This window comes from Mobula birostris, chromosome 29 (assembly GCF_030028105.1).
Source record: "Mobula birostris isolate sMobBir1 chromosome 29, sMobBir1.hap1, whole genome shotgun sequence".
Taxonomy (NCBI): Eukaryota; Metazoa; Chordata; class Chondrichthyes; order Myliobatiformes; family Myliobatidae; genus Mobula; species Mobula birostris.
The window spans coordinates 31,844,573-31,869,454 of record NC_092398.1 but is presented as its reverse complement, the minus strand read 5'-3'; the positions used below and the strand labels follow the sequence as shown (position 1 = coordinate 31,869,454).

The following is a 24,882-nucleotide window of genomic DNA, read 5'->3' as shown; positions in this document are numbered from 1 at the left end:
CATCTCCTTCTACCTTAGGCCACAAACTTATCAATCATCCCTGCTGTAGACCACTTCTGGAGGTCCATAGAACCATAGAGCCATAGAAACTACAACACAGAAACAGGCCCTTTGGCCCTTCTTGGCTGTGCTGAACCATTTTCTGCCTAGTCCCACTGACCTGCACATGGACCATATCCCTCCATACACCTCCCATCCATGATCTGTCCAATTTATTCTTAAATGTTAAAAAAGAACCCGCATTTACCACCTCGTCTGGCAGCTCATTCCATACTCCCACCACTCTCTGTGTGAAGAAGCCCCCCCCCAATGTTCCCTTTAAACTTTTCCCCCCTCACCCTTAACCCATGTCCTCTGTTTTTCCCCCTTGCCTCAGTGGAAAAAGCCTGCTTGCATTCACTCTATCTATACCCATCATAATTTTATATACCTCTATCAAATCTCCCCTCATTCTTCTACGCTCCAGGGAATAAAGTCCCCAACCTATTCAACCTTTCTCTGTAACTGAGTTTCTCAAGTCCTGGCAACATCCTTGTAAACCTTCTCTGCACTCTTTCAACCTTATTTATATCCTTCCTGTAATTTGGTGACCAAAACTGAACACAATACTCCGGATTTGTCCTCACCAATGCCTTATACAACCTCATCATAACATTCCAGCTCTTATACTCAATACTACGATTAATAAAGGCCAATGTACCAAAGGCTCTCTTTACAACCCTATCTACCTGTGACGACACTTTTAGGGAATTTTGTATCTGTATTCCCAGATCCCTCTGTTCCACTGCACTCCTCAGTGCCTTACCATTAACCCTGTATGTTCTACGTTGGTTTGTCCTTCCAACGTGCAATACCTCGCACTTGTCAGTATTAAACTCCATCTGCCATTTTTCAGCCCATTTTTCCAGCTGGTCCAAGTCCCTCTGCAGTCTCTGAAAACCTTCCTCACTGTCTACTACACTTCCAATCTTTGTATCATCAGCAAACTTGCTGATCCAATTTACCAGATTATCATCCAGATCATTGATATAGATGACAAATAACAATGGACCCAGCACCGATCCCTGTGGCACACCACTAGTCACAGGCCTCCACTCAGAGAAGCAATTTTCTACCACCACTCTCTGGCTTCTTCCATCGAGCCAATGTCCAATCCAATTCACCACCTCTCCATGTATACCTAGCGACTGAATTTTCCTAACTAACCTCCCATGCGGGACCTTGTCAAAGGCCTTACTGAAGTCCATATAGACAATATTCACTGCCTTCCCTTCATCCACTTTTCTGGTAACCTCCTCGAAAAACTCCAACAGATTGGTCAAACATGACCTACCACGCACAAAGCCATGTTGACTCTCCCTAATAAGCCCCTGTCTATCCAAATGCTTGTAGATTCTGTCTCTTAGTACTCCCTCCAATAACTTACCTACTACTGACATTAAACTCACCGGCCTATAATTTCCCAGATTACTTTTCGATCCTTTTTTAAACAACGGAACAACATGAGCCATTCTCCAATCCTCCGGCACTTCACCGGTAGACAGCGACATTTTAAATATTTCTGCCAGGGCCCCCACAATTTCAACACTAGTCTCCTTCAAGGTCCGAGGGAACACTCTGTCAGGTCCCGGGGATTTATCCACTTTAATTTTCCTCAAGACAGCAAGCACTTCCTCCTTTTCAATCTGTACAGTTTCCATGGTCTCACTACTTGATTCCCTCAATTCCATAGATTTCATGCCAGCTTCCTTAGTAAATACAGATGCAAAAAACCTATTTAAGATCTACCCCATTTCCTTTGGTTCCGCACAAAGCCGACCACTCTGATCTTCAAGAGGACCAATTTTATCCCTTACAATCCTTTTGCTCTTAATATACTTGTAAAAGCTCTTTGGATTATCCTTCACTTTGACTGCCAAAGCAACCTCATGTCTTCTTTTTGCCCTCCTGATTTCTTTCTTAAGTATTTTCTTGCACTTCTTATACTCCTCAAGCACCTGATTTACCCCCTGTTTCCTATACATTTCATACAACTCCCTCTTCTTCTTTATCAGAGTTGCAATATCCCTTGAGAACCAAGGTTCCTTATTCCTATTCAATTTGCCTTTAATCCTGACAGGAACATACAAACTCTGCACTCTCAAAATTTCCCCTTTGAAGGCTTCCCACCTACCAATCACATCTTTGCCAGAGAACAACTTGTCCCAATCCACGCTTTTTAGATCCTTTCTCATTTCTTCAAATTTGGCCTTCTTCCAGTTCAGAACCTCAACCCTAGGATCAGATCTATCCTTGTCCATGATCAAATTGAAACTAATGGCATCCAAGATGCCGACTTCTACAAGGACGGGAACCGTATGCTCCACGACTGCTGGACTAAGTGTGTACATGTAGGAGGGGACTATGTTGAAAAATAAATGTGCAAGGTTTTCTAAAATTGACTCCTTCTACCTTAGGCCACAAACTTATCAATCACCCCTCATATTTATTGTCTCCTTTCAAGTAATTTAAGAGCATAATACCATAAGATATAGGAACAGAACTAGGGCTTTGACCCATTAAGTCTGCTCCCAAGGGGTCCAATATTCTTGCGGGCAGGTTTACTAGAGCTGTTGGGAGTGGCTTAGACTAATATGGCAGGAGTTGGAACCAGTATGACAGAGCTGAGGATGAGCCAGCAGGTTTACAAGTAGATGATGGGTATAACATGGATGTAAGGAAAGACAAGCCAATGATTGGGCACATAGGCAGAGCAAAGAGTTAAATTGTGCCACAGAGGCAAAATTTAAAAGGGTGAAGAATGTAGGCCTGAAGGTGCTGCATTTAAATGCACGTAGCATTTGGAATAAGGTGTATGAACTCATGGTGTCATTAGAGATTGATCAGAATGATGTGGTGGGCATCACTGAGTCGTGCTGAAAGAAGGCCATAGTTGAGAGCTTAACATCAAAAGATATACCTTGTATCGAAAGAACAGGCAAGAAGGCATAAGCAGTGGTGTGACTCTTTTGGTAAGAGATGGAATTACATCTTTAGAAAGGGGTAACATAAGGTCAGAGAATGTTGAATCTTTGTGGGTGGAGTTAAGAAACTGCAAGGGTGAAAAAAAACAGTATGGGAATCATATATAGACCTCCAAATAGTAGCCAAGATGTGGGGTTGAGATTGCAAAGGGAGCTGGAAAAGGCATGCAATAAGGGTCATATCACAACTGTAATGGGGAACTTCAGTACGTAAGGGGATTGGGAAAATCGGGTTGGTTTCAGATCGCAAGAGAAGGAATTTGTTGAGTGCCTATGAGATGGCTTTTTAAAGCAATTCATGCTTGAGCCTACTCAGGGAAAAGCTATCTTATATTGGGTGTTGTGTAATAACCCAGAACTTATTAGGGAGCTTAATGTAGAGGAACCCTCAGGAGGCAGTGACCATAATATGATTGAATTCAGTACTGCAATTTGATAGTGAGAAGCATAAATCACATGTATCAGTATCGCAATGGAATACAGGGAATTATAGATGCATGAGAGGGGAAGGCCCAGGTGGATTGGTGGTGGATGCTGGCAGGGATGACAGCAGAGGTGGATGAAGTTTCTGGGAATACCTCACAAAGGCGCAGGATAGATATGTCCCACAGAACAAGTTGTTCTCAAATGGAAGAGGTAGGCAACCATGGCTGACAAGGGAAGTTGAGCACTGCACTAAAGCCAAGGAAAGGGCATATAAGGTCACAAAAGAGAGTGGGAAGTTGGATGATTAGGAAGCTTGTAAAACCCAATAAAAGGCAACTGAAAAAAGCTACAAGACAGGAAAAAAATGAAATATGGGGAAAACTAGCCAATAATATAAAGCAGAATTTTTGTTCAGTTATATAAAGAATAAAAGGGAAGTGAGAGTTGATATTGGACCACCGGAAAGTGATGCTGGTGAGGTAGTAATGGGGGACAAAGAAATGGCAGATGAACTTAATGGGCACTTTGCATCAGTCTTCACTGTGGAAGACATTAGTAGTGTCAGAGGTCTGTGAGTGTCAGGGAGCAGGAGTGAGTGCCACTGCTATTACAAAGGAAAATGTGCCAGGCAAACTCAAAGGTATGAAGGTGGATAAATCACCTGGACCAGATGGACCAGAGTCTTAAGATAGTTTGCTGAAGAGAGAATGGATGCATTGGGCATGATCTTTCAAGAATCTCTTGATTCTGGCATGGTCCCAGGGGACTGGAAAATGGCAAATGTGATTTTGCTCTTTAAGAAGGGAGGAAGACAAAAGAAAGGAAAGCATAGACCAGTTAGCCTAACCTCAGTAGTTGGGAAAGTGTTGGAGTCCATTATTAAGGATGAGGCTTCGGGGTACTTGGAGACTAATGATAAAATAAGTCAAAGTTAGCATGGTTTCTGTAAGGGGAAATCTTGCCTGACAAATCTGTTAGAATTCTTCAAGGAAGTAACAAGCAAGGCAGTGGATGTCATTAACTTGGATTTTCTGAAGGCATTCGATAAGGTGCCGCACATGAAGATGCTTAACAAGATAAAAGCCTATGGCATTACAGAAAAGATACTGCCATGGATAGAGGAATGGCTGACAGGCAGGAGACAGCAAGTGGGAATAAAGGAGGCTTTTTGTGGTTGGCTGCCGGTGACTAGTGGTGTTCCTCAGGTGTCAGAATTGGGACCGCTACTTTTCACATTGTTTGTCAGTGATTTGGATAATAGAATTGATGGTTTTGTGGCAAAGTTTGCAGATGATATGAAGATAGGTGGAGGGGTAGGTAGTGCTGAGGAAGCAAAGCAATTGCAGCAGGACTTGGACAAATTGGAAGAATGGGCAAAAAAGTTGCAGATGGAATACAGTGTTGGGAAATGTATGGTAATGCATTTTGCTAAAAGGAACAATAGTGTGGACTACTATCTAAGTGAGAAGAAGGTTCAAACATCAGAGGTGTAGAGGGACTTGGGACTGCCAGAACGTTAACTTACAGGTTGAGTCTGTGTTAAAGAAGCCAAATGCAATGTTGGCACTTATTTTAAGGGGAATGGAATATAAGAGCAAGGAGTTAATGCTGAGGCTTTAAAGACACCAGTCAGGCAGCATTTGGCATATTGTCAACATTTTTATGTCCCATAATTCAGAAAGGACATGTTGTCATTGGAAAGAGTCCAGAGGAGGTTCACGAGGATGATTCTGGGAATGAAGGGGTTAACATATGAGGAGCGTTTGGCAGCTTTGGGCCTGCACTCACCAGAATTCAGAAGAATACGGGGGGCGGGGGGTTCTCATGGAAACCTACTGAATGTTGAAAGGACTAGATAGGGTTGATGTGGAGAGGATATTTCCTATGGTGGGGGTACCTAGAACTAGAGGGCACAGCCTCAAACTTGAGGAGTCACCTTTTAGAAGAGAGGTAAAGAGGAGTTTTTTAGCCAGAGAATGTGTGGAATGCTCTGCCACAGGCTGCAGTGGAGGCCAAGTCTGTGGGTATATTTAAGGCAAAAATTGGTCATTTCATGATCAGTCAGAACATCAAAGGATATGTCGAGAAGGCAGGTGTATGGGGTTGAGTGGGATCAGCCATGATGGGATGGTGGAGCAGACTCAATGGGCTGAATGGCCTAATTCTGCTCCGATGACTTATGGTTTTAAGTTGCAATTGATTCTTCACGAGACTTCGCAGATGTCCAGTTACGTATCCTTGGGATTTTTGTCTCTCATCAGAATGTTTACTTGAAAGCTTGTCAAGAGTTTGCAGTTGAAATTATCTGTGCACTTAACCCTTCGTGCCTGGAGTGTATCTAATGGGGAAGAGCTAACGTCTTCAGGCTCTCAGTCGTCCTGATCCTTGCCGAGTGAAGTTCCGGCAGTGTTGCTGCTAACTATCCAATAACTTGTGGTTCTATTGTTTTGTTTGCCTCTTTTGTTAATAAAGTTCCTAGCTTGTTTAATCCTTCCGAGTCTCTGTGTGGTTCTGCGCTTGTGTCCCAACATGCAGTGTGATGCAGACCAAGAGATAGCGTTCCTTATTGAGGCAGAAGATGAGACCATGGACCGACATATCACAACCGGAATCGGAATTCCAAAATGGCCTCCGGGAAGTTCCGCTTTTTTTGCGGATGGAGCGAAGATGCTGGCAAAGGTGTCCCCCAATTGACTTCAGGTCTCACCAGCGTTGGGGAGGCCACATTGGGCGCACCAGATACAGTAGACGACCCCAACAGTTTCGCAGGCAAAGCGTTGCCTCTGTTTGGGGCCCTGAATGGACGTGAGGGAGGTGGTGAATGGGTAGTTCGGCCACTTGCAGGGATGTGCCGGGGGGTGATTAGTGGGAAAGGCTGAATGGACAAGGGAATCACGGAGGGGGATATCCCCGCAGGAAGCGGAGAATTGGGCTGGAGGGAGGTAAGGATATGTTTGGTGGTAGCGTTCCGCTGAAAATGACGGAAGTTGCCCAGAATGATGTGTTCGATGCGGAAGTTCAGAGGGTGGAAGGTGTGTACAAGTGGGACTCCATCCCTGTTAAGGCAGCGGGAAGATAAGGTAAGCGCGGATGTCCGAGAGATGGCGGGGATGGCGGTGAGGATAGCTTCAATGGTGGAGGGAAAGGAAAGGAAGATATTTGCGACGTCCCGGAAAAGAAAGTCTTATCCTGGGAACAGATGCAGTGGATTACGGTGGATGCAGTAGATCATGAAATAAGGTGGGAAGAGTTAAGATAACTGTGGGAATTGCTGGGTTTATAAAGATTTCGGTGGACAGTTTGTCTATAGCGATGTAGACAGAACGAGAAGGGGAGAGAGGTGTCAGAAATGGACCAAGTGGAATTAAGGGGAGGGTGGAAGTTGGACGTAAGGTTGATTAAATTGATGGGTTAGCGTGGCGCATGAAGCAACACCAAATGCAGACATGAATGTAGCACAGAAAGAGTTGGGGAGCGTTTCCAGGCAAAGCTGAGAGCATTGACTGTTCCACGTAGCCAGCACGAACGCAGGCATAGCTGGGGACCATACGGGTGCCATGGCTTCTACATCTTGAGTTTAGAACAAGTGATTTTCGCAAATAAAAATTGCAGAGGCGCTTTATGTTTAAGAAAAAACCGTAACAGTTCATTTCTTGTACTCCAAACACTGACAGAAAACGCGGTTAAACTGTTTTACGCATCACGTCATCACATCAGACCAGCCTCTTAAACGTGAACCCTTGAGTTCAATGTGATGACTAGGCACTGGAGGAGAGATGTTCACCTTTAATGGAACTGGAGTTTAATACTTCGAGAAATACATCGGTTCTATTTCAAACTCTGTCCCAGGTGCTTAATGAATCTACAACACATCCAGTGTACAGTAGAAAGTGAACTCAGCCCAGTTGGTCCCTGTCAATGTTTCAATTCCACAACAGTCCTTTTAAGTCCATCTCTGCCGTACACCTTTCACTTTCCCGGATACAACTGGTCATCACATTTTGTCCCAAATATTTCTCATTCCTCAGGGCTCCGTGCCAGGGCAGAATATCATAAAATGCTTCTTCCCTTTTCTTTTCAAGGTTTTGGGTCATTTTCACTGACCTCAAACGGTTGTGACACTACCCTGTAGTGTCTAACAGGTGAATGGTCGGTAAATGTTCGAAACCAAAGAGGGACCAGCACAAGACGGAGCCATAGAGCTTCAGAGGAGCAGGGCATCAGTCCAGGAGGATGTGGTTACAAATGAAAGATCAGCAAAATTTGGAACCGTGGTTTACCGAAAAAAAAATGAAGTTTATTTCTGCAAAAAGCTGAGCATCTGTGCAGAGGAATAGACAGTGGACGTCTCGGGCATAGACACTTTTTGTACTATTTATTCCTCTGCTTAGATGCTGCCTGACTTGCTGAGTTCCTCCTGCACTTTGTGTGCGTTGTTCCGTACGCATTTCCAGCAACTGGAAAATCTTTTGGGTTTTATCTCCGCATTCGTAAGTGGGTTGGAGTTTGGCATTTGAAATACTGTTCATATTGAGAGTGGCGTTTGTGGGAACTTGTTGCGTTAAAGTAGCTGCTGTATTTTTTCGACGTACAAAAAATCCCAGGTTTTTGCAGAATGTGGGTTTGCGCCGCCGCTCGCAGACACTTTTAATGGCACTTGGAATCCCAGAGTTCACCGCGCTTCAGAAGTCGCCCTAGGTGAGCCAACGATCAAATGCGCAGGCGCAGACTGTACCGGATGTCGCGCATGCGCTCAGTGGACAAAAGGCTCAGGGGGCTTCGGCGGCAGGTATGACGGGGGACACACATCAAAGCTGCCGGTGAACGCAGCAGGCCAGGCAGGACGAGCTACAGTCGACGTTTCAGGCCGAGACCCGGTGCCGTCAGGTATGACGGGGGCTCTGGTTGGGGAATTATTACCACAAGTGTGCATTCCCTGACTGAGGGGACAATTTCTGTGAGATCCGAACACGACGTGGCCCACGCATCCCTGTACGGCCCTAGTTTTCCCCTCCCTCTCAGCCCCGCGATCCATACTCGGGCCCCGGGGAGCTGTCTGCTGCTGGCGCCTTTCTGCGGCGCATGCGCATGGCTGGGACCGTGGCCGAACCATTTCCCCTGTCAGCCCTGATCTCCTGCCCCCACCCTCCTCTTCTTTCAGAATTCTAGTGAATAGAGGCGCAGAGCCACCAGACGCTCCTTAAATGACAAGCCTTTCAGTCCCGGAATCATTTTCGTAAACCTCCTTTGAACCCACTGCAATGTCAGCATATCCTTTCCTGGTTAAGAGGCTCAAAGCTGCTCGCCATATTCCAGATGAGGCATCACCAGTGCTTTACAAAGTCTCAACATTACGTCCTTGCTTTAATATTCTACTCCTGTCGAAATGAATGCTAACATTGCATTTGCTTTCCTCACCACTGACTCAACCTGCAAATTAACCTTTAGGGAATCCTGTACGATGACTCCCAAGTCACTTTGCACCTCAGAATTTTGAATTTTCTCTCCATTTGCAAAAAAATATAGTGTTCACTTTTATTTCTTCTACCAAAATGCATGACCAGACACTTCCTAACACTGTATTCCATCTGCCACTTTGCCCATTCCCCTCATCTGTCTTAAGCCCTTCTGTAGCCTCTCTACTTCCTCAAAACCACCTGCCCCTCCACCAATCTTCATATTTTCTGCAAACTTGACCACAAAGCCATCAAATCTTCATTCAAATCATTGGCATATAATGTAAAAGGTAATCCCAACACAGAACACCATGATCACCAGCAGCCAACCAGAAAATGCTCCCTTTATTCTCAATCTTTGCATCCTGCCAATCAGCCAATGCTATATCCATGCAAGTATCTCTCCTGTAATGCCATGGGCTCTTAACATGTTAATCAGCCTCTTGTGTGGCATGTTGTCAAAGGCCTTCTGAAAATCCAAGTACACAACATCCACTGATTCTCCTTCGACTACCTTGTATATTTCATTAAAGAGATACAACTGTTTTGTTAGACAAGATTGTCGCTAAAGGAAAATGTGCTGAATACGGCCTATTTTATCACGTGCCTCCAATTACCTCCTTTGCAATCGACTCCAACACCTTTCTAACCACTGAGGTCAGACTAACCAGTCTGCCTCTCTCCCTTCATGAAGAGCAGAGTGATATTTGCTATTTTCCATTCCTCCTGAATAACGCCAGAATCAATCGATTGTTGGAAGATCAGTACTAATGCCTCACAATCTCTTCAGCCGCCTCTTTCACCTGGGGTGTACACCATCTGATCCAGGTAAGTTATCTACCTTTGCAGCTTTCAATTTCCCAAGAACCTTCTCCCTAGTGATGGCAACTTTGCATACTTCTGCCCCCAGAACTTCTGGCACGCTGTTGGTGTCTTCCACAGTGACGACTGATGCAAAATACTTAATTTGGTTTTGCCTGCCATTTCCTTATCCCACCCCACACCCAACCATTACTACCTCGCCTGCATAATTTTGCAGTGATCCAATATTTACGCTCTCCTCCATTTTATTCTTTATATATCCAAAGAAAATTTTGGTATCCTCATTAATGTTATTAGCTATCTTACCTTTATATTCCATATTTTCCTTTTTTTTTAGAACTTTTTAGTTGCCTTCTATAGGTTTTTAAAAGCTATTCTCTAACTTCCCACTAATTTTTTCTCTTTATCATATGAACTCTCTCTGGCATTTATATTGGCTGTGACTTCGAATGTTAGCCATGGTTGTGTCATCCCCTTTAGAACACGTCTTCCTCTTTGGGATGTATATAACCTGTGCCTTCTGAATTGCTTCCAGAGATTACAGTCATTGCTGCTCTGTCATAATCCCTTCTCGTGTTCTTTTCTTATCAATTTTGGCCAGCTCATCTCATGCCTCTGGTATTCCCTTTACTCCACTGAACAGATACACCTGAGTTCAGCTTCTCCCTCTCAAATTACAGGGTCAATTTGATCATATTATTATCACTGGCCCCTAAGGGTTTCTTTACATTAACTCCCTAATCATATCTGTTTCATACACAACACCCAATCCAGAATAGCTGATTCCCCAGTGGCCTCAACCACAAGCTGCTCTAAAAAGCTTTTCCATAGGCTTTTGAGAAATTCCCAATATTGGGATCCAGCACTAACCAGATTTTCCCCATTTACCTGCATGTTGAAATCCCCCATAATTTTGTAACATTGCCCTTTTGACATGCATTTTCTATATCCCATTGACCACACCTTTACTACAATTTGGGGGTTTGTATACCACTCCCATCAGGGTCTTTTTATCCTTTGCAGTTCCTTAGCTCTATCCACAATGATTCAACACCTTCTGATACTACGTCGCATCTATCTAGTGATTTGATTTCATCTTCTAGCAACAGAGCAATGCCTCCCCGTCTGCCTTCCTGCCAGTCCTCTCGATACAATGTGTATCCTTGGACTTTAAGCTCCTAGCTATAATCTTTGTTCAGCCATGGTTCAGTGATGCCTACAACCTCATACATGCCCATCTGTAACTGTGCTACAAGTTCATCTACCCTATTCCGCATACTGCGCATATTCAAATATAACACCTTCAGCTCTGTATTCACCCTTTTCAATTTTGTCTGCCTTTTACATTGCAACTCATCCTGTTGACTGCAATTTTGCCCTGTCACCAGCCTCCCCTGGCTAGGAGTCTCACTACGCATTGCCTTTGTTCGTAAATCAACTACCTCATCTTCAGCATTATCACTCCAGTTCCCATCCCCATGGCCAAATTAGTTTAAACCCTTCCAAACAACTCCAGCCAACCTGCCCGCAAGGATATTTGACCCCCTCATGTTCAGGTGTAACCCATCCTTTTTATACGGCTCACATCTTCCCCAGAAGAGATCCCAAAGATCTGTAAATCTGAACCCCTGCCCCCTACACCAGTTCCTCAGCCTTGTATTCACCTGCCAAACCATCCTATTACCCTCAATGGCACATGGCACAGACATCAATCCAGGGATTACTACCTGATTTTCAGCTTTCTACCTAGCTCCCTAAAATATCTCTTCAGGATCTCCTCACCTTGTCTACCCATGTCGTTGATTCCATTAAGTACCAAGACTACTGGCTGCTCACCCGAGAGAATGCCATGGATCCATTCCGAGACATTTCTGATCCTGGCACCAGGGAGGTAACATACCATCTGGGTGCTGCCCGGTGACATAGGTGTTGAGTCATTGTGGATAGAGCTAAGGACCTGCAAGGGTAAAAAGACCCTGATGGCAGTTGTATACAGACCCACTAACGTTAGTAAGGATGGAGTCTACAAATAGAAAATGCATGTCAACAGGGCAATGTTACAATAGGCATGGGGGATTTTAATATGCAGGTAACACTCACAACACACTGGAGGAACTCAGCAGGTCGGGCAGCATCCGTAGAACTCGACCTGCTGAGTTCCTCCAGCGTGTTGTGAGTGTTGCTTTGACCCCAGCATCTGCAGAGTATTTTGTGTTTAATATGAAGGTAGATTGGGAAAATCAGGCTGTTGCTGGATTCCAAGAGGGGGAATTTATCGAATGCCTGCAAGATGGCTTTTAGAGCAGCTCGTAGTTGAGCCCACTAGAAAATCCGCTGTTCTGGATTGGGTGTTGTACAATGAAACAGAATTGATTAGCTAGCTTTAGGTAAAAGAATCCGTAGGGACCAATGATCATAGTATAATCAAATTCACCCTGAAATTTGAGAACGAGAAACTAAAGTCAGATGTATCAGTATTGCAGGGGAGTAAAGGGAATTGCAGAGGCATGATAGAGGGCATGGCTTGAATTGATTGGAAAAGAACACTGGCAGAGATGATGGCAGAGCAGCAATGGCTGGAATTTCTGGAAGTAATTCGGAAGGCACAGGATATATACATTCCAAAGAGGATGTATAGCTTTCTAAGGGAAAGCTGAGGCTAACATGAGAAGTCAAAGCCAACTTAAAAACCAGACAGAGGGCATATAATAGAGCAAAAATTTGTGGGAAGTTAGAGGATTGGGAAACCTTTAAAAATCAATAGTAGGCAACTAAAAAAGTTAAAGAAGGTAAAGATGGAATACCAAAGTAAGCTAGGCAATAATATTAAAGAGGATACCAAATGATTTCTCAAATACATGAAGTATAAAAGAGAGAGGAGAGTGGATATTGGACCGCTGGATAACGATGCTGGAGAGGTAGTAATGGGGGAACAAGGAAATGGTGGACGAACTGAATAAGTATTTTGTATCAGTCTTTGTGGAAGACACTAGCAGTATTGTGGAAGTTCCATTTGTCAGGGATCATGAATTGTGTGAAGTTACCATTACTAGGAATAAGGTTCTTCGGAAACTGAAAGGTCTGAAGATAGATAAATCATCTGGACCAGATGGTCTACACCCCAGGATTCTGAAAGTGGTGGCTGGAGAAGAGACTGTGGAGGCATTAGTAATGATCTTTCAAGAATCACTAGGTTCTGGAATAGTTCCAGAAGACCAAAAAATTTCACATGTCATTCCACTCTTCAAGAAGGGAGAGAGGCAGAAGACATAATCTGACCAAAATGGTTGGGAAGGCGTTAGAGTCGATTGCTAAGGTTTTGGGGTGCTTGGAAGCGCATGATATATAGGCTGTAGTCAGCATGGGAAAATCCAAAATAATTCAAGGGGACGTCTTGTCTCACCAGTCTATTGGAATTCTTTGAAGAAATAAGAAGCAGAATAGACAAAAGAGAATTGGTTGATGCTGTGTTCTTGGATTTTTACAAGGCACTTGACAAGGTTCCACTTGCAAGTGTGCTTAACAAGTTAAGAACTCATGGTATTACACGAAAGATTCTAGCATGGATAAAGCAGTGGCTGATTGGCAGGAGACAAAGAGTGGGAATACAAGGATTCTTTTTTACAATATACAGTCGGCCCTCCTTATCCGCGAGTTCCGCATGCGCGAATTCAACCAACTGCGAATCGAGAAAACCAGCACTTGTTGTTCGAACGTGTAAAGACTTCTTTTTCTTGTCATTATTCCCTGAACAATGCAGTATAACAACTATTTTACATAGCATTTACATTGTATTAAGTATTATAAGTAATCTAGAGATGATTTAAAGTATACAGGAGGATGTGTGTAGGTTATTGTAGATCGGGATCGATAAAAACCAGAAGTTCTCTTACTAAGTAAGTCGGAACAGGTACATCCGGTATTATTTAGCGTCAGTTAGTCAAACGTTTGTCTCAGTGTATAGTATATATTTTACCTTTTTATGCATATAAAACACTTAAGAAACATATATTTCAGCGCCGGGCTCAGGAATGGAAGTTCCGGAGTTCGATCCAGTGACAGACCTCTCCCGAGCGCGCTTTCCTTCCCTGCCGGGTTAATGTGGAGAATCAAAAATCCAAAACCCCAAAACCCCAAAACCCAATAATTAAACCACTGCGTTGCTTAGTAATAATTGTAGCTTTAATCAGGCAAGGCCTTTCTCACTTTATCCTTTAAAATTGTTCCGATCGTTGACCGACTGTAGCCTGACACTTTTCCAATGACCGATGGCGTTTCACCTCTTTCCGATCGCTTTATTATTTCCACTTTATTTTCATTCGTGATCGTGATTATTATCGTGAACAAAAACACTGTGCATTCAGAGCTCCGCCGCCGGGTCCTAATGTCCACCACACTGAGACAGGTTAAATCAGGTCCAGGGTTCCGCTGGGTCCTAAGGTCCACCATGGCAGATGCAATTTAATGTGGATAAATGTGAAGTTATCCACTTTGGTGGCAAAAATAGGAAAACAGATTATTATCTGAATGGTGGCCGATTAGGAAAAGGGGAGGTGCAACGAGACCTGGGTGTCATTATACACCAGTCATTGAAAGTGGGCATGCAGGTACAGCAGGCGGTGAAAAAGGCGAATGGTATGCTGGCATTTATAGCGAGAGGATTTGAGTACAGGAGCAGGGAGGTACTACTGCAGTTGTACAAGGCCTTGGTGAGACCACACCTGGAGTATTGTGTGCAGTTTTGGTCCCCTAATCTGAGGAAGGACATCCTTGCCATAGAGGGAGTACAAAGAAGGTTCACCAGATTGATTCCTGGGATGGCAGGACTTTCATATGAAGAAAGACTGGATGAACTGGGCTTGTACTCGTTGGAATTTAGAAGATTGAGGGGGGATCTGATTGAAACGTATAAGATCCTAAAGGGATTGGACAGGCTAGATGCAGGAAGATTGTTCCCGATGTTGGGGAAGTCCAGAACGAGGGGCCACAGTTTGAGGATAGAGGGGAAGCCTTTTAGGACCGAGATTAGGAAAAACTTCTTCACACAGAGAGTGGTGAAGCTGTGGAATTCTCTGCCACAGGAAACAGTTGAGGCCAGTTCATTGGCTATATTTAAGAGGGAGTTAGATATGGCCCTTGTGGCTATGGGGGTCAGGGGGTATGGAGGGAAGGCTGGGGCGGGGTTCTGAGTTGGATGATCAGCCATGATCATAATAAATGGCAGTGCAGGCTCGAAGGGCCGAATGGCCTACTCCTGCACCTATTTTCTATGTTTCTATATTGAGACAGGTTGAATAAGGGACTTGAGCATCCGCATTTTTTGGTATCTGCGAGGGGTCCCGGAACCAATTGCTCGCGGATAAGGAGGACGGACTGTATGTTGTATGACAGAATTGAAGGCTTTGTTGCAAGGTTTGCAGACAATACAAAGATAGGTGGAGGGCAGGTAGTTTTGAGGAAGAAGAGAGGCTACAGAAGGATTTAGACCAATTAGGAGAATGGGCAAAGAAGTACAGATGGAATACATAGTCAGGAAATGTATGGTCATGCACTTTGGTAGAAGGAATGAAAGGGTTGACTATTTTCTAAATGGAGAGAAAATACAAAAAAGTCCTTGCGCAGGTATTCCTAAAGGTTATTTTGCAGGTTGAGTCTGTGGTGAGGAAGGCAAATGTAATATTAGCATTCATGTCAAGAGGATTAGAAATTAACAGGAAGGAAGTAATGTTGAGACTTTATAAAGCATTGATGAGGCCTCACTTGGAGTATTGTGAGCAGTATTGGGCCCCCTGCGTTAGAAAGGATGTGCAGAAACTGGAGAGGGTTCAAAGGAGGTTCACGAAAATGATTACAGGATTGATTGGCTTGTCATATGAAGAACGTTTGATGGTTCTGGTCCTGTATTTACTAGAATTCAGAAGAATGAGGGATAACCTCATTGAAAGCTATCGAATGGTGAAAGACCTTGAGAGAGAGGATGTGGAGAGGATCTTTCCTATGGTGGAAGAGTCGAAGACTAGAGGACACAGTTTCAGAATAGAGGAGCTTCCTTTTAAAACAGAGAACAGGAGGAACATCTTTACCAAGAGAGTGGAAAATCTATGGAATTTGTTACCACAGGCAGCTGTGGAGGCCAAGTCCTTATATTTAAGGCAGAGGTGATTCTTGATTGATCAAGGCACGAAGGTATATGGGGTGGGGGAGGCAGATTGGGGCTGAGAGGAAAAATGAGTCAACCATGATGACATGGCGGAGCGGTCTCAATGGGTCTCATGGCCTTTCTAATGATGTGATTTCATTTTTTCACCAAAAGAGCCTCTCTGCTTTTCTGCCTGTCCTTTCGTTACAATGTGTATCCTCGGACCGAGCCAAGACACGGCAGAAATGGCCCATTCCAATCCTGCCAGAAAAACAATCAGAGAATTTGATGGTCAGTCCAGAGGCCTCAGCCATGCCCAGTTAGAAGGTGAGGAGTTGTCCCTGCAGCTTGAGTTGAACACTTGGTATAACCATGTGATATCAGAGCCGACCATTGAGACAAAAATGATCTAATCGGAAATGCTATTCTTCACACGTTGATGTATTTTGCGAATCTTTTTACAGGTTAGAGACAGCAAAGAATTGGTGTCCTGGAATCTCAAACAAAACAACAAAGGATTCACTCACTCAGTGCGACCCGCAGACACCTCACTGAGTTCACGGTGCGGAGAGAGGCCCTAACGCCTGCTTTGTGTGAGAGAAGGGATTCACCAACTCAGCGAATCGCAGACACACCACTTAGTTCTCATTGTGGAGAGGTTACTTATCTGCTCTGTGTATGGCACAGGATTCACACACGCAGCTGAAACGCAGACCTACCAGTAAGTTTACACTGGGGAGAAGCCATTCACCCGCTCTGTGTGTGGGAGGGATCTGTTCAGTCATCCAGCCTGAATATCCATCAGTAGGTTCACACCATACTGAGAGATTCCCCTGTTCTGACTCCGGGGAGCGATTCATTCTGTCATCCGAGCTGAAGATCCATCAGAAAATTCACACGGGTGAGAGGCCGTTCACCAGTTCTGTGTCTGGGAAGACATTCACTCACTCAGCCCACCCACAGACACACTAGTGAGTTCACAAGGGAGACGGACCATTCAAATGTCCTGTGTGTGGGAAGATATTCACTCGGTCATCTGATCCACTGACAAACGAGTGGGTTTACACTGGACAGAGGGCGTACGTCTGCCCAGACTGTGGGAAGAGATTCACTCACTCATCCAACCTACAGACACACCAAACAGTTCACACTGGGGAGATGGCATTCGCCTGCTCAGACTGTGGGAAGGGATTCAGTCAGTCATCTTACCTACTGAAACACCAGTTAGTTCACACCGGAGAGAAACCATTCGCCTGCTCAGACTGTGGGAAGCGATTCACTCGGTCGTTTCATCTGAAGCTACACCAGTCAGTTCACACAGGAGTGAGGCCCTTCACCTGCTCTGAATGTGGAAAGGGATTCACTCGGCCATCCTACCTACATTTACACCAGCGGGTTCACACTGGGGAGAGGCCGTTCACCTGCTCAGACTGTGGGAAGGGATTCACTCGGTCATCTTCCCTATTGGAACACCAGCAAGTTCACACTGGGGACAGGCTATACACCTGCTCCGACTGTGGGAAGGGATACACTCAGTTATGCAACCTACAGAGACACCGGTTAGTTCACACTGGGGAGAGGCCGTTCATCTGCTCAGACTGTGGGAAGGGATTCATTCAGTCATGTCAACTGAAGGATCATCTGCGAATCCACACTGGAGAGATGCTATTCACCTGCTCTGAATGTGGGAAGGGATTCAATCGGCCGTCCCACCTACACACACACCAGCGAGTTCACACTGGGGAGAAGCCATTCACCTGCTCACATTGTGGGAAGGGGTTCGCTGAAGCTTCTCCACTGAAGCGACACCAGCGAGTTCACACTGGGGAGAAGCCGTTCACCTGCTCTGAATGTGGGAAGGCATTCACCAGCTTATACGGCCAACAAAGACACCAGTCAATTCATACCGGGGAGAAACCATTCACCTGCTCAGACTGTGGTAAGGGATTCCCTGTGTCCTCTGAGCTGAAACTACACCGGCGAATTCACACTGGAGAGAGGCCATTCACCTGCTCTGAATGTGGGAAGGCATTCACTAGCTCATCCAGCCTACACAGACACCAGTCAGTTCACACTGGGGAGAAACCATTTACCTGCTCAGATTGTGGGAAGGGTTTCCCTCACTCAACTCAACTGAAGCAACACCAGCGAGTTCACACTGGGGAGAAACCATTCACCTGTTCAGATTGTGGGAAGGGGTTCCCCCACTCAACTCAACTCAAGCTACACCGGCGAGTTCACACTGGGGAGCGACCGTTCATCTGCTCTGAATGTGGGAAGGAATTCAGTCAGTCATCCAACCTCGTGACGCACTACCGAGTTCACACTGGGAAAAATGTGAAATAAGTTGCCTGCTGGACATTTAACCATGACAGTGGCTGAATCCAGAGCGAGCGAGTTCAAAAGTGACTTGATGTTGAACTCTGCAATTATTGCTGCTGGATCACTGGGTTTTGCAGGAGTTTCTTCTGCTGATGTTCACCTTTAATGGGTATGGTGTTTAATATTCTGGATCTGTGACAAATAAATCAGTTTTATTTCAAACTCTCTCAGCTCCTTAGTGAATCTATAATACATCCAGTGTACAGTAGTAGCCAGCTTATCCGTTCCATGACACTGCTTTTAAATCTATCCCTGCTGTTCGCTGTTCACCCGTCACTCTCACTGATGGGTTCGAAACCATCACCACTCTGTGGGTGAAGATGTTTCCCTTGATTTTGAAGAAGACAAGCTGACTTCAGTTATTTCTGACATGTTTTTTGTCCCTCAAATATCTGGACCAAGGGAAAATGACATTAGTAGTTAACCTCCTTATTCCCTGCTCATTTCAAAGTTATGGGTTATTCTCACTTCTTCCAATGGGCTGTTTTTCACACAGATGGGTTGTCAGAATACGCCACTGTCCTCTGAAGTCTGAAAGCATAATGAAATCATTAGTTGGGTGTTCAGAGAGCAGGATCAGAACCCAGAGACGGGTCAGTACAGGGCAGAGTTCGGAGCTCTTGACAGTGATAGGCATAAGAGCTCATCATGAGCAGGGAAACAGGGTGGGGGGGGGGGTGGCAATGTTAACTCAAGTTGTGTTCTTCTCACATCCAGAGGTGTCTCTCCCAACTCCACCTGCATTCTCACCACTGATGTTGGCCTTATTGGCCCAATGATTAACCTTAATGTTTGACTTTGAATCATATCCAGTTTCTTGAGCATACTGTGTGGTACTGATCCATATTCCATGCTTCCATAGTCAGTAATGATCTTGTTAATCCATGTGTCTTATCAAACCAAATTCCAACAATTTGAAGGAATTCACACTTTCTAATTCTCTACCATGAAATTTTAGTCTGAAGTGTTCTATCTGCTTCCTAGTGAAAAACATTATTTTGGATTTCTTTGCTGAAGATATGAATCACCATTTTGATGCTCGATCTTACACCTTAACTATGCCTCTTACAGTTTCCATAGTATAAATTTCACAGTCCCACCCCTTTTCCACATCGCTCCATCATCTGCAAATAATGATATGCTGATGCTGCTGTTTATATTAGAAAATATATCATTTATCATTATGGTAAATAATAATGGACTAACAACACTTCCCTGAGGGGTTCCATTTTCCACAATCTGTTTACTTAATGTAGAGTTCCCTACTTGTAACATGATCAATCAACCAGTTATAAAAACTTTTTTCCAATTTAGCTTTCAACCTGTAATTCCCAATTAATATAATATAATGATCAAACCTTCCTTTCACATCATATCATATGTTTTCTCTACATCAGAGAAAACTGCTACTCCACTCTCCGTTTACAATTGAGCCATTCTCACCTCATCTCCTTAATATAAAATGTGGTTCCTCCTCCTCTTCTAAACCTCCCACCCCAATGGAGTACCTGAAAGGCTCTGAAAACTTGTGCCAACCAACTGGCAGGGATTCAAGGACATGTTCAATCTCTCACTGCTACGGTCAGAAGTTCTCACTCTTCAAAAGGCAACAATTACCCAGTGCCCAAGACGAGCAGTGTGAGCTGCCTTAATGTCTATCGTACAGTAGCACTCATATCTAGTGATGAAATGCTTCAAGAGGTTGGCCGTGGCTAGAATCAAATCCTGCCTCAGCAAGGACCTGGACCCACTGCAATTTGCCTATCGCCACAATAGGTCTATGGCAGACATGATCTTAGTGGCTCTCCACGCAGCCTTAGATTAACCTGGACAATACAAATACCAATGTCAGGATGCTGTTCATTGACTATAGCTCAGCGATTAACACCATCATTCCAACAGTTCTGAAAGAAAAGCTACAGAAGCTGGGTCTCCGTACTTCCCCCTGCTACTGGATCCTTGACTTCCTAACCAGAAGACCACAATCTGTGCTAATTGGTAATAACATCTCCACCTCACTGACAATCAACACTGGCACACCTCGGGGATGTGTCCTTAGCCCACTATGTCTATACCCATGACTGTGTGGATAGGCATAGCTCAAATGCCATCTATAAATTTGCTGATGATACAACCCTTGTTATCACAATTTCAGATAGAGACAACAGGGTGTACAGGAGCAAAATATTCCAGCTAGTTGAGTGGTGTCACACCAAAGAGCTAATTATGGACTTCAGAAAGAGTAAAACAACAGAACACAAACCAATCCTCATAGAGGCATCAGAAGTGGAGAGCATGAGCAATTTCAAGTTCCTGGGTGTCAATGTCTCTGAGAATCTAATTGATCCTAATATATCGATGATTAATTCATGCTGATACAATTGTATTTCTATGTTATATTAGCTGTCCTGTTGTACATACTATTTGTTAAAAATTGCTATAAATTGCACATTGCACATTTAGACAAAGAAGTAACGTAAAGACTTTTACTCCTCATGTATGTGAAGGATGTAAGAAATAAAGTCAGTTCAATTCTTATACCTTCTACCTAATGGCAGCAGCGATAAAAGAGCATGAGCTCGGTGGTGAAGATCTCTGATGAAGGATGCTGCTTTCTTACGACAGTGTGTCATGCAGACGTGCTCAATAGTCATTATTGATCCCGGGGGAAATTGGTTTTCGTTACAGTTGCACCATAAATAATAAATAGTAATAAAACCATAAATAGTCAAATAGTAATATGTAAGTCATGCCAGGAAATAAGTTCCGGACCAGCCTATTGGCTCAGGGTGTCTGACCCTCCAAGGGAGGAGTTGTAAAATTTGATGGCCACAGGCAGGAATGATTTCCTGTAATGCTCTGTGTTGCATCTCGGTGGAATGAGTCTCTGGCTGAATGTACTCCTGTGCCCAACCAGTGCATTATGTAGTGGATGGGAGACATTGTCCAAGGTAGCATACAAAGTTGGTTGGGTTTTACCCATGATGGACTAGGCTGAATCCACTACTTTTTGTAGGACTTTCTGTTCAAAGGCATTGCTGTTTCCATACCCGATTTTCCTTTTCCATAAGTTCTATCATTGCTCCATTAATGTCATCATAATGCACTGTGTGCATTAAAATCCCCACACCACACCGTATTTCCCTGTGTACCAAGTTGTTCCAGTGAACCTGTTTCTAATTTTTTACAAGAATTATACATATTAATCCCGACAAAGTCTGCAGATGCTGGAAATCCAAAGCAACACACACAAAATGTTGGGAGGAACTCAGTACGTCAGACAGCATCTATGCCCCAAAACATCAACTGTTTATTCATTTCCATAGGTGTTGCCTGACCTGCTGAGTTCCTCCAGTATTTTGCATGTGTTACTTACAGACATTAATTGTACCATACCTTGTCCATGCTCTTGCGACCATGTACTCTGGCTTTTTTCCTCTCTTTAGTTCTCTATGTTATAAACCCATTTTAACAAAAGCTGGACACCCACTCCCCCTATCATTTCTTACACTATCATAAGCATGAATTACAAAATCTAGAGTTTGGTTAAGCCATGACAGGAAGATGACTGCGTGTGACAGCCTCACTCGCTGCTCCTGGAGGAAGGTCCCTGCGTTCTCGTGTTTTTTTCTTTTTCTTTCCTTTTTCTTCTCTCTCTCCCTCCCCTTCTCCCTCTCTGTCTTATCAGAGACCTGGATCTTGGGCATGGTCTCACCCACATGATTTGTGTTTTAGACTCTGTGGTTCACGTTATGATATGTTTCTGATTTTCAGTCACTCCCTCTTTTTGATGCTATTTTGGCCGATTTTGAATCAGGGCAGCCTGCAAATCCCAAACACTGGGCTGAGCTGATCATGCCTGGATTCTTTTGATTTTGTGTTTTATATTTTGTGTTTATACTATGTTTCCTCTTTTGCCATTTGTGAGATTTTGTTTTTTGGCACGTGTGGGCGTTGGTGTTTTTTTCTGAATGGGTTCCATTGTTTCGTGGCTGTCTATGTGGAAGATGAATCTCAGGTTGTATACTGCATACAGTGCATACTTTGATCATAAATTGTACTTTGAACTTTGATGTTCCTTGCACACTGATCACATCCGGTTTCTCAGCAAAATCCTTCACAAAACTCTTAAGCTCCTGTCCTTCAGCTATCAACCTCCTTGCATTCCACTGAAGAATTAACAGGACTATTATTATTTACGTGGCCAAGTGGTTAAGGCATTGGACTAGCGACCTGAAGGTCGTGAGGCAGAGTGTTGTGTCCTTGAGCAAGGCCTTTAATCACACATTGCTCTGCGACAACACTGGTGCCAAGCTGTATGGGTCTTAATGCCCTTCCCTTGGACAACATCGGTGTCGTGGAGAGGGGAGACTTGCAGTATGGGCAACTACTGGTCTTCCATACAACCTTGCCCAGGCCTGCACCCTGGAGAGTGAAGACTTTCCAGGCGCAGATCCATGGTCTCGCAAGACTAACGGATGCCTTTATTATTATTTACCTTGTAAATAAACCTCAAGTCTTTCAACTGAGTTCTAACTACACTTGCAAGTGCAATGTAAGATATAAGATCTGTAGTGACTGATTTAACATTAAAATACAGGTGAGAATAAAGGATGATATTTCAGTGTATCCAGGTGAAAAGACAGCTGTACTATTCGCTTTGCAGTGGGCGGAGGAAGGGAGAATGATGAGAGTTGTAATATTGTCTGATTCACGCACAACAATCAGGTGTCTAAAGGATTTACATTCAGTGGTAAGACCAGTCGTTATGTGTGAGGTACTTGCTTACTGCTTGTCACACCGCGGGAGTTTAGGGAAACAATGAAGGTCCTCCACTAGGTGGCAGTGTTCAGGGCTTCCTTCATCGTGTCAGTGGCTTCCTCACAGCTTTCACTACTCTCAGTCATGCAAGTCCCGGGTGGAGACTCAGGAACACTGTCACACTCAGATAGGATTCTTCATTTCTTGTTTCCATAACAATTCTGGTTTTGTTCGCCCTGAGCTGAACCCCCAAACCTGGAGGTCTAGTAGATCACCTCTTAATATTGTTGTTCTATTACTGTCTTGTTTTTATCTACCACTTTATTTAATTGCCTGAGAGGAAGCCAAACAGAGTTTCATTGTACCTATGTATAATGACAGTAAAGATCATTCAATTCAATTCAATCCTGTCCTATATCTTTTGACTTGTTTGGCATGGGTGACTCTATCAAGAGTCAAAGCGTAAAGCCCTGACTCCAGTGGCAGCCAACATAGCTCTCTGGGTCACTGAAGCGTGCAAGGCTCCAAACCACAACAAGGTGGAGGATGTGTGAGATAATATTTAGACTTGAGATGTTGGGACTCGGTACGTGTTTTACATGGGTTCCAGCACCTGTTGGTGTTAGAGAGAATGAGGAAGTGAGTTAGTGAAGGAGACAACTAGACTAGCACATGTGGACATTCAAATAAGTTACAGGAAAGGAGAAATGAAAAACATTATTAAAAGTGAAATCAGAAACCATGGATGAACACCTGCTCAAAGCCAGAGATTCAGCCTTCAGGTCTGGAGACCGGGAGGCTTGCAGCTCAGCCAGGGCCAACCTGAGGAGGGGAATCTCTCAGGTGAACTGCTTCTCTCACTTTCCACCTCCAATGTCTGTGCCACCCTGAGCAGGGTGAGTGTACGGAAGGCAGCTGGTCCAGATGGAATACCTGGCTGTGTGCAGGGCAGTTGGCTGGGGTCTTTGAGGACATTTTTAATCTGTCCCTGGCCCAGGCAATTGTCCCCACAAGCTTCAAGATAACCACCATCGTGCCAGTGCCGAAGCATTCCACTGCCACGGGCCTGAATGACTTCCGTCCAGTTGCACTCACCCCCATCATTACAAAGTGCTTTGAGAGACTGGTTCTATCACATCTGAAATCCTGTCTGCCCACTACCCTGGACCCCCATCAATTTGCCTATCGCACCAACAGGTCAACAGAGGATGCCATCTCCACGGCACTTCACTCTGCCCTGACCCACCTGGATAGCCCCAACTCTTACGTCAGAATGCTGATCATTGACTTTAGTTCGGCATTCAATACTGTGATCCCCTCCAAGCTGATCACCAAACTTCGCCAGCTTGGTATCAGCGTATCCCTCTGCAATTAGACCTTTGACTTTCTGACTAACAGACACCAATCAGTTAAGTTAGACAACCTCTCCTCCTCCACTCTCACCCTGAACGCCGGCGTGCCTCAAGGCTGTGTGCTGAGCCCTCTTCTGTACTCCCTTTTCAACTATGACTGCGTTCCTGTACATAGTTCTAACTCCATAATCAAGTTTGCAGACGACACCATGGTGGTTGGCCTGATCAGAGGGGATGACAAGACGGCCTACAGGGATGAGGCCAGCACCTGGCCATGTGGTGTGCTGACAACAACCTGGCCCTTAACACCCTGAAGACCAAGGAGATCATTGTGGACTTCAGGCAGGCTAGGAGTCACACTCACGTCCCCACCTACATCACCGGAGCTATAGTGGAGCATGTATCAAGCTTCAAATTCCTTGGTGTCCACATTTCCGAGGATCTCACCTGGTCCCTGAACTCCTCCATCCTGATCAAAAAAGTGCAACAGCGCCTTTATTTCCTGCAAAGCATCAAGGAAG

At 44.4% G+C, this 24,882-nt stretch overlaps 1 protein-coding gene across 4 annotated transcripts; it reads left to right on the top strand.

The window, feature by feature from the left end:
- The first annotated feature begins 8,190 nt into the window (after positions 1-8,190).
- On the top strand, positions 8,191-18,385 carry LOC140190064 (uncharacterized). 4 transcript variants are annotated; one of them, XM_072246511.1, is made up of 3 exons: positions 8,191-8,336; positions 16,041-16,193; positions 16,331-18,385. In XM_072246511.1, exon 3 carries the CDS (start codon positions 17,025-17,027, stop codon positions 18,210-18,212), a length of 1,188 nt encoding a protein of 395 aa, XP_072102612.1. In that variant the 5' UTR covers positions 8,191-8,336; positions 16,041-16,193; positions 16,331-17,024; the 3' UTR covers positions 18,213-18,385. The 4 variants fall into 4 exon arrangements, with proteins under 4 accessions (XP_072102612.1, XP_072102611.1, XP_072102613.1 ...); XM_072246512.1 differs by lacking the exon at positions 8,191-8,336 and adding an exon at positions 9,566-9,733; XM_072246510.1 differs by lacking the exon at positions 16,041-16,193.
- Positions 18,386-24,882: the final 6,497 nt, after the last annotated feature.

What these genes read in the sequence shown, in the direction of transcription:
- LOC140190064 (XM_072246510.1), top strand. Translation starts at nt 17,025, where the DNA reads ATGGCATTCGCCTGCTCAGACTGTGGGAAGGGATTCAGTCAGTCATCT.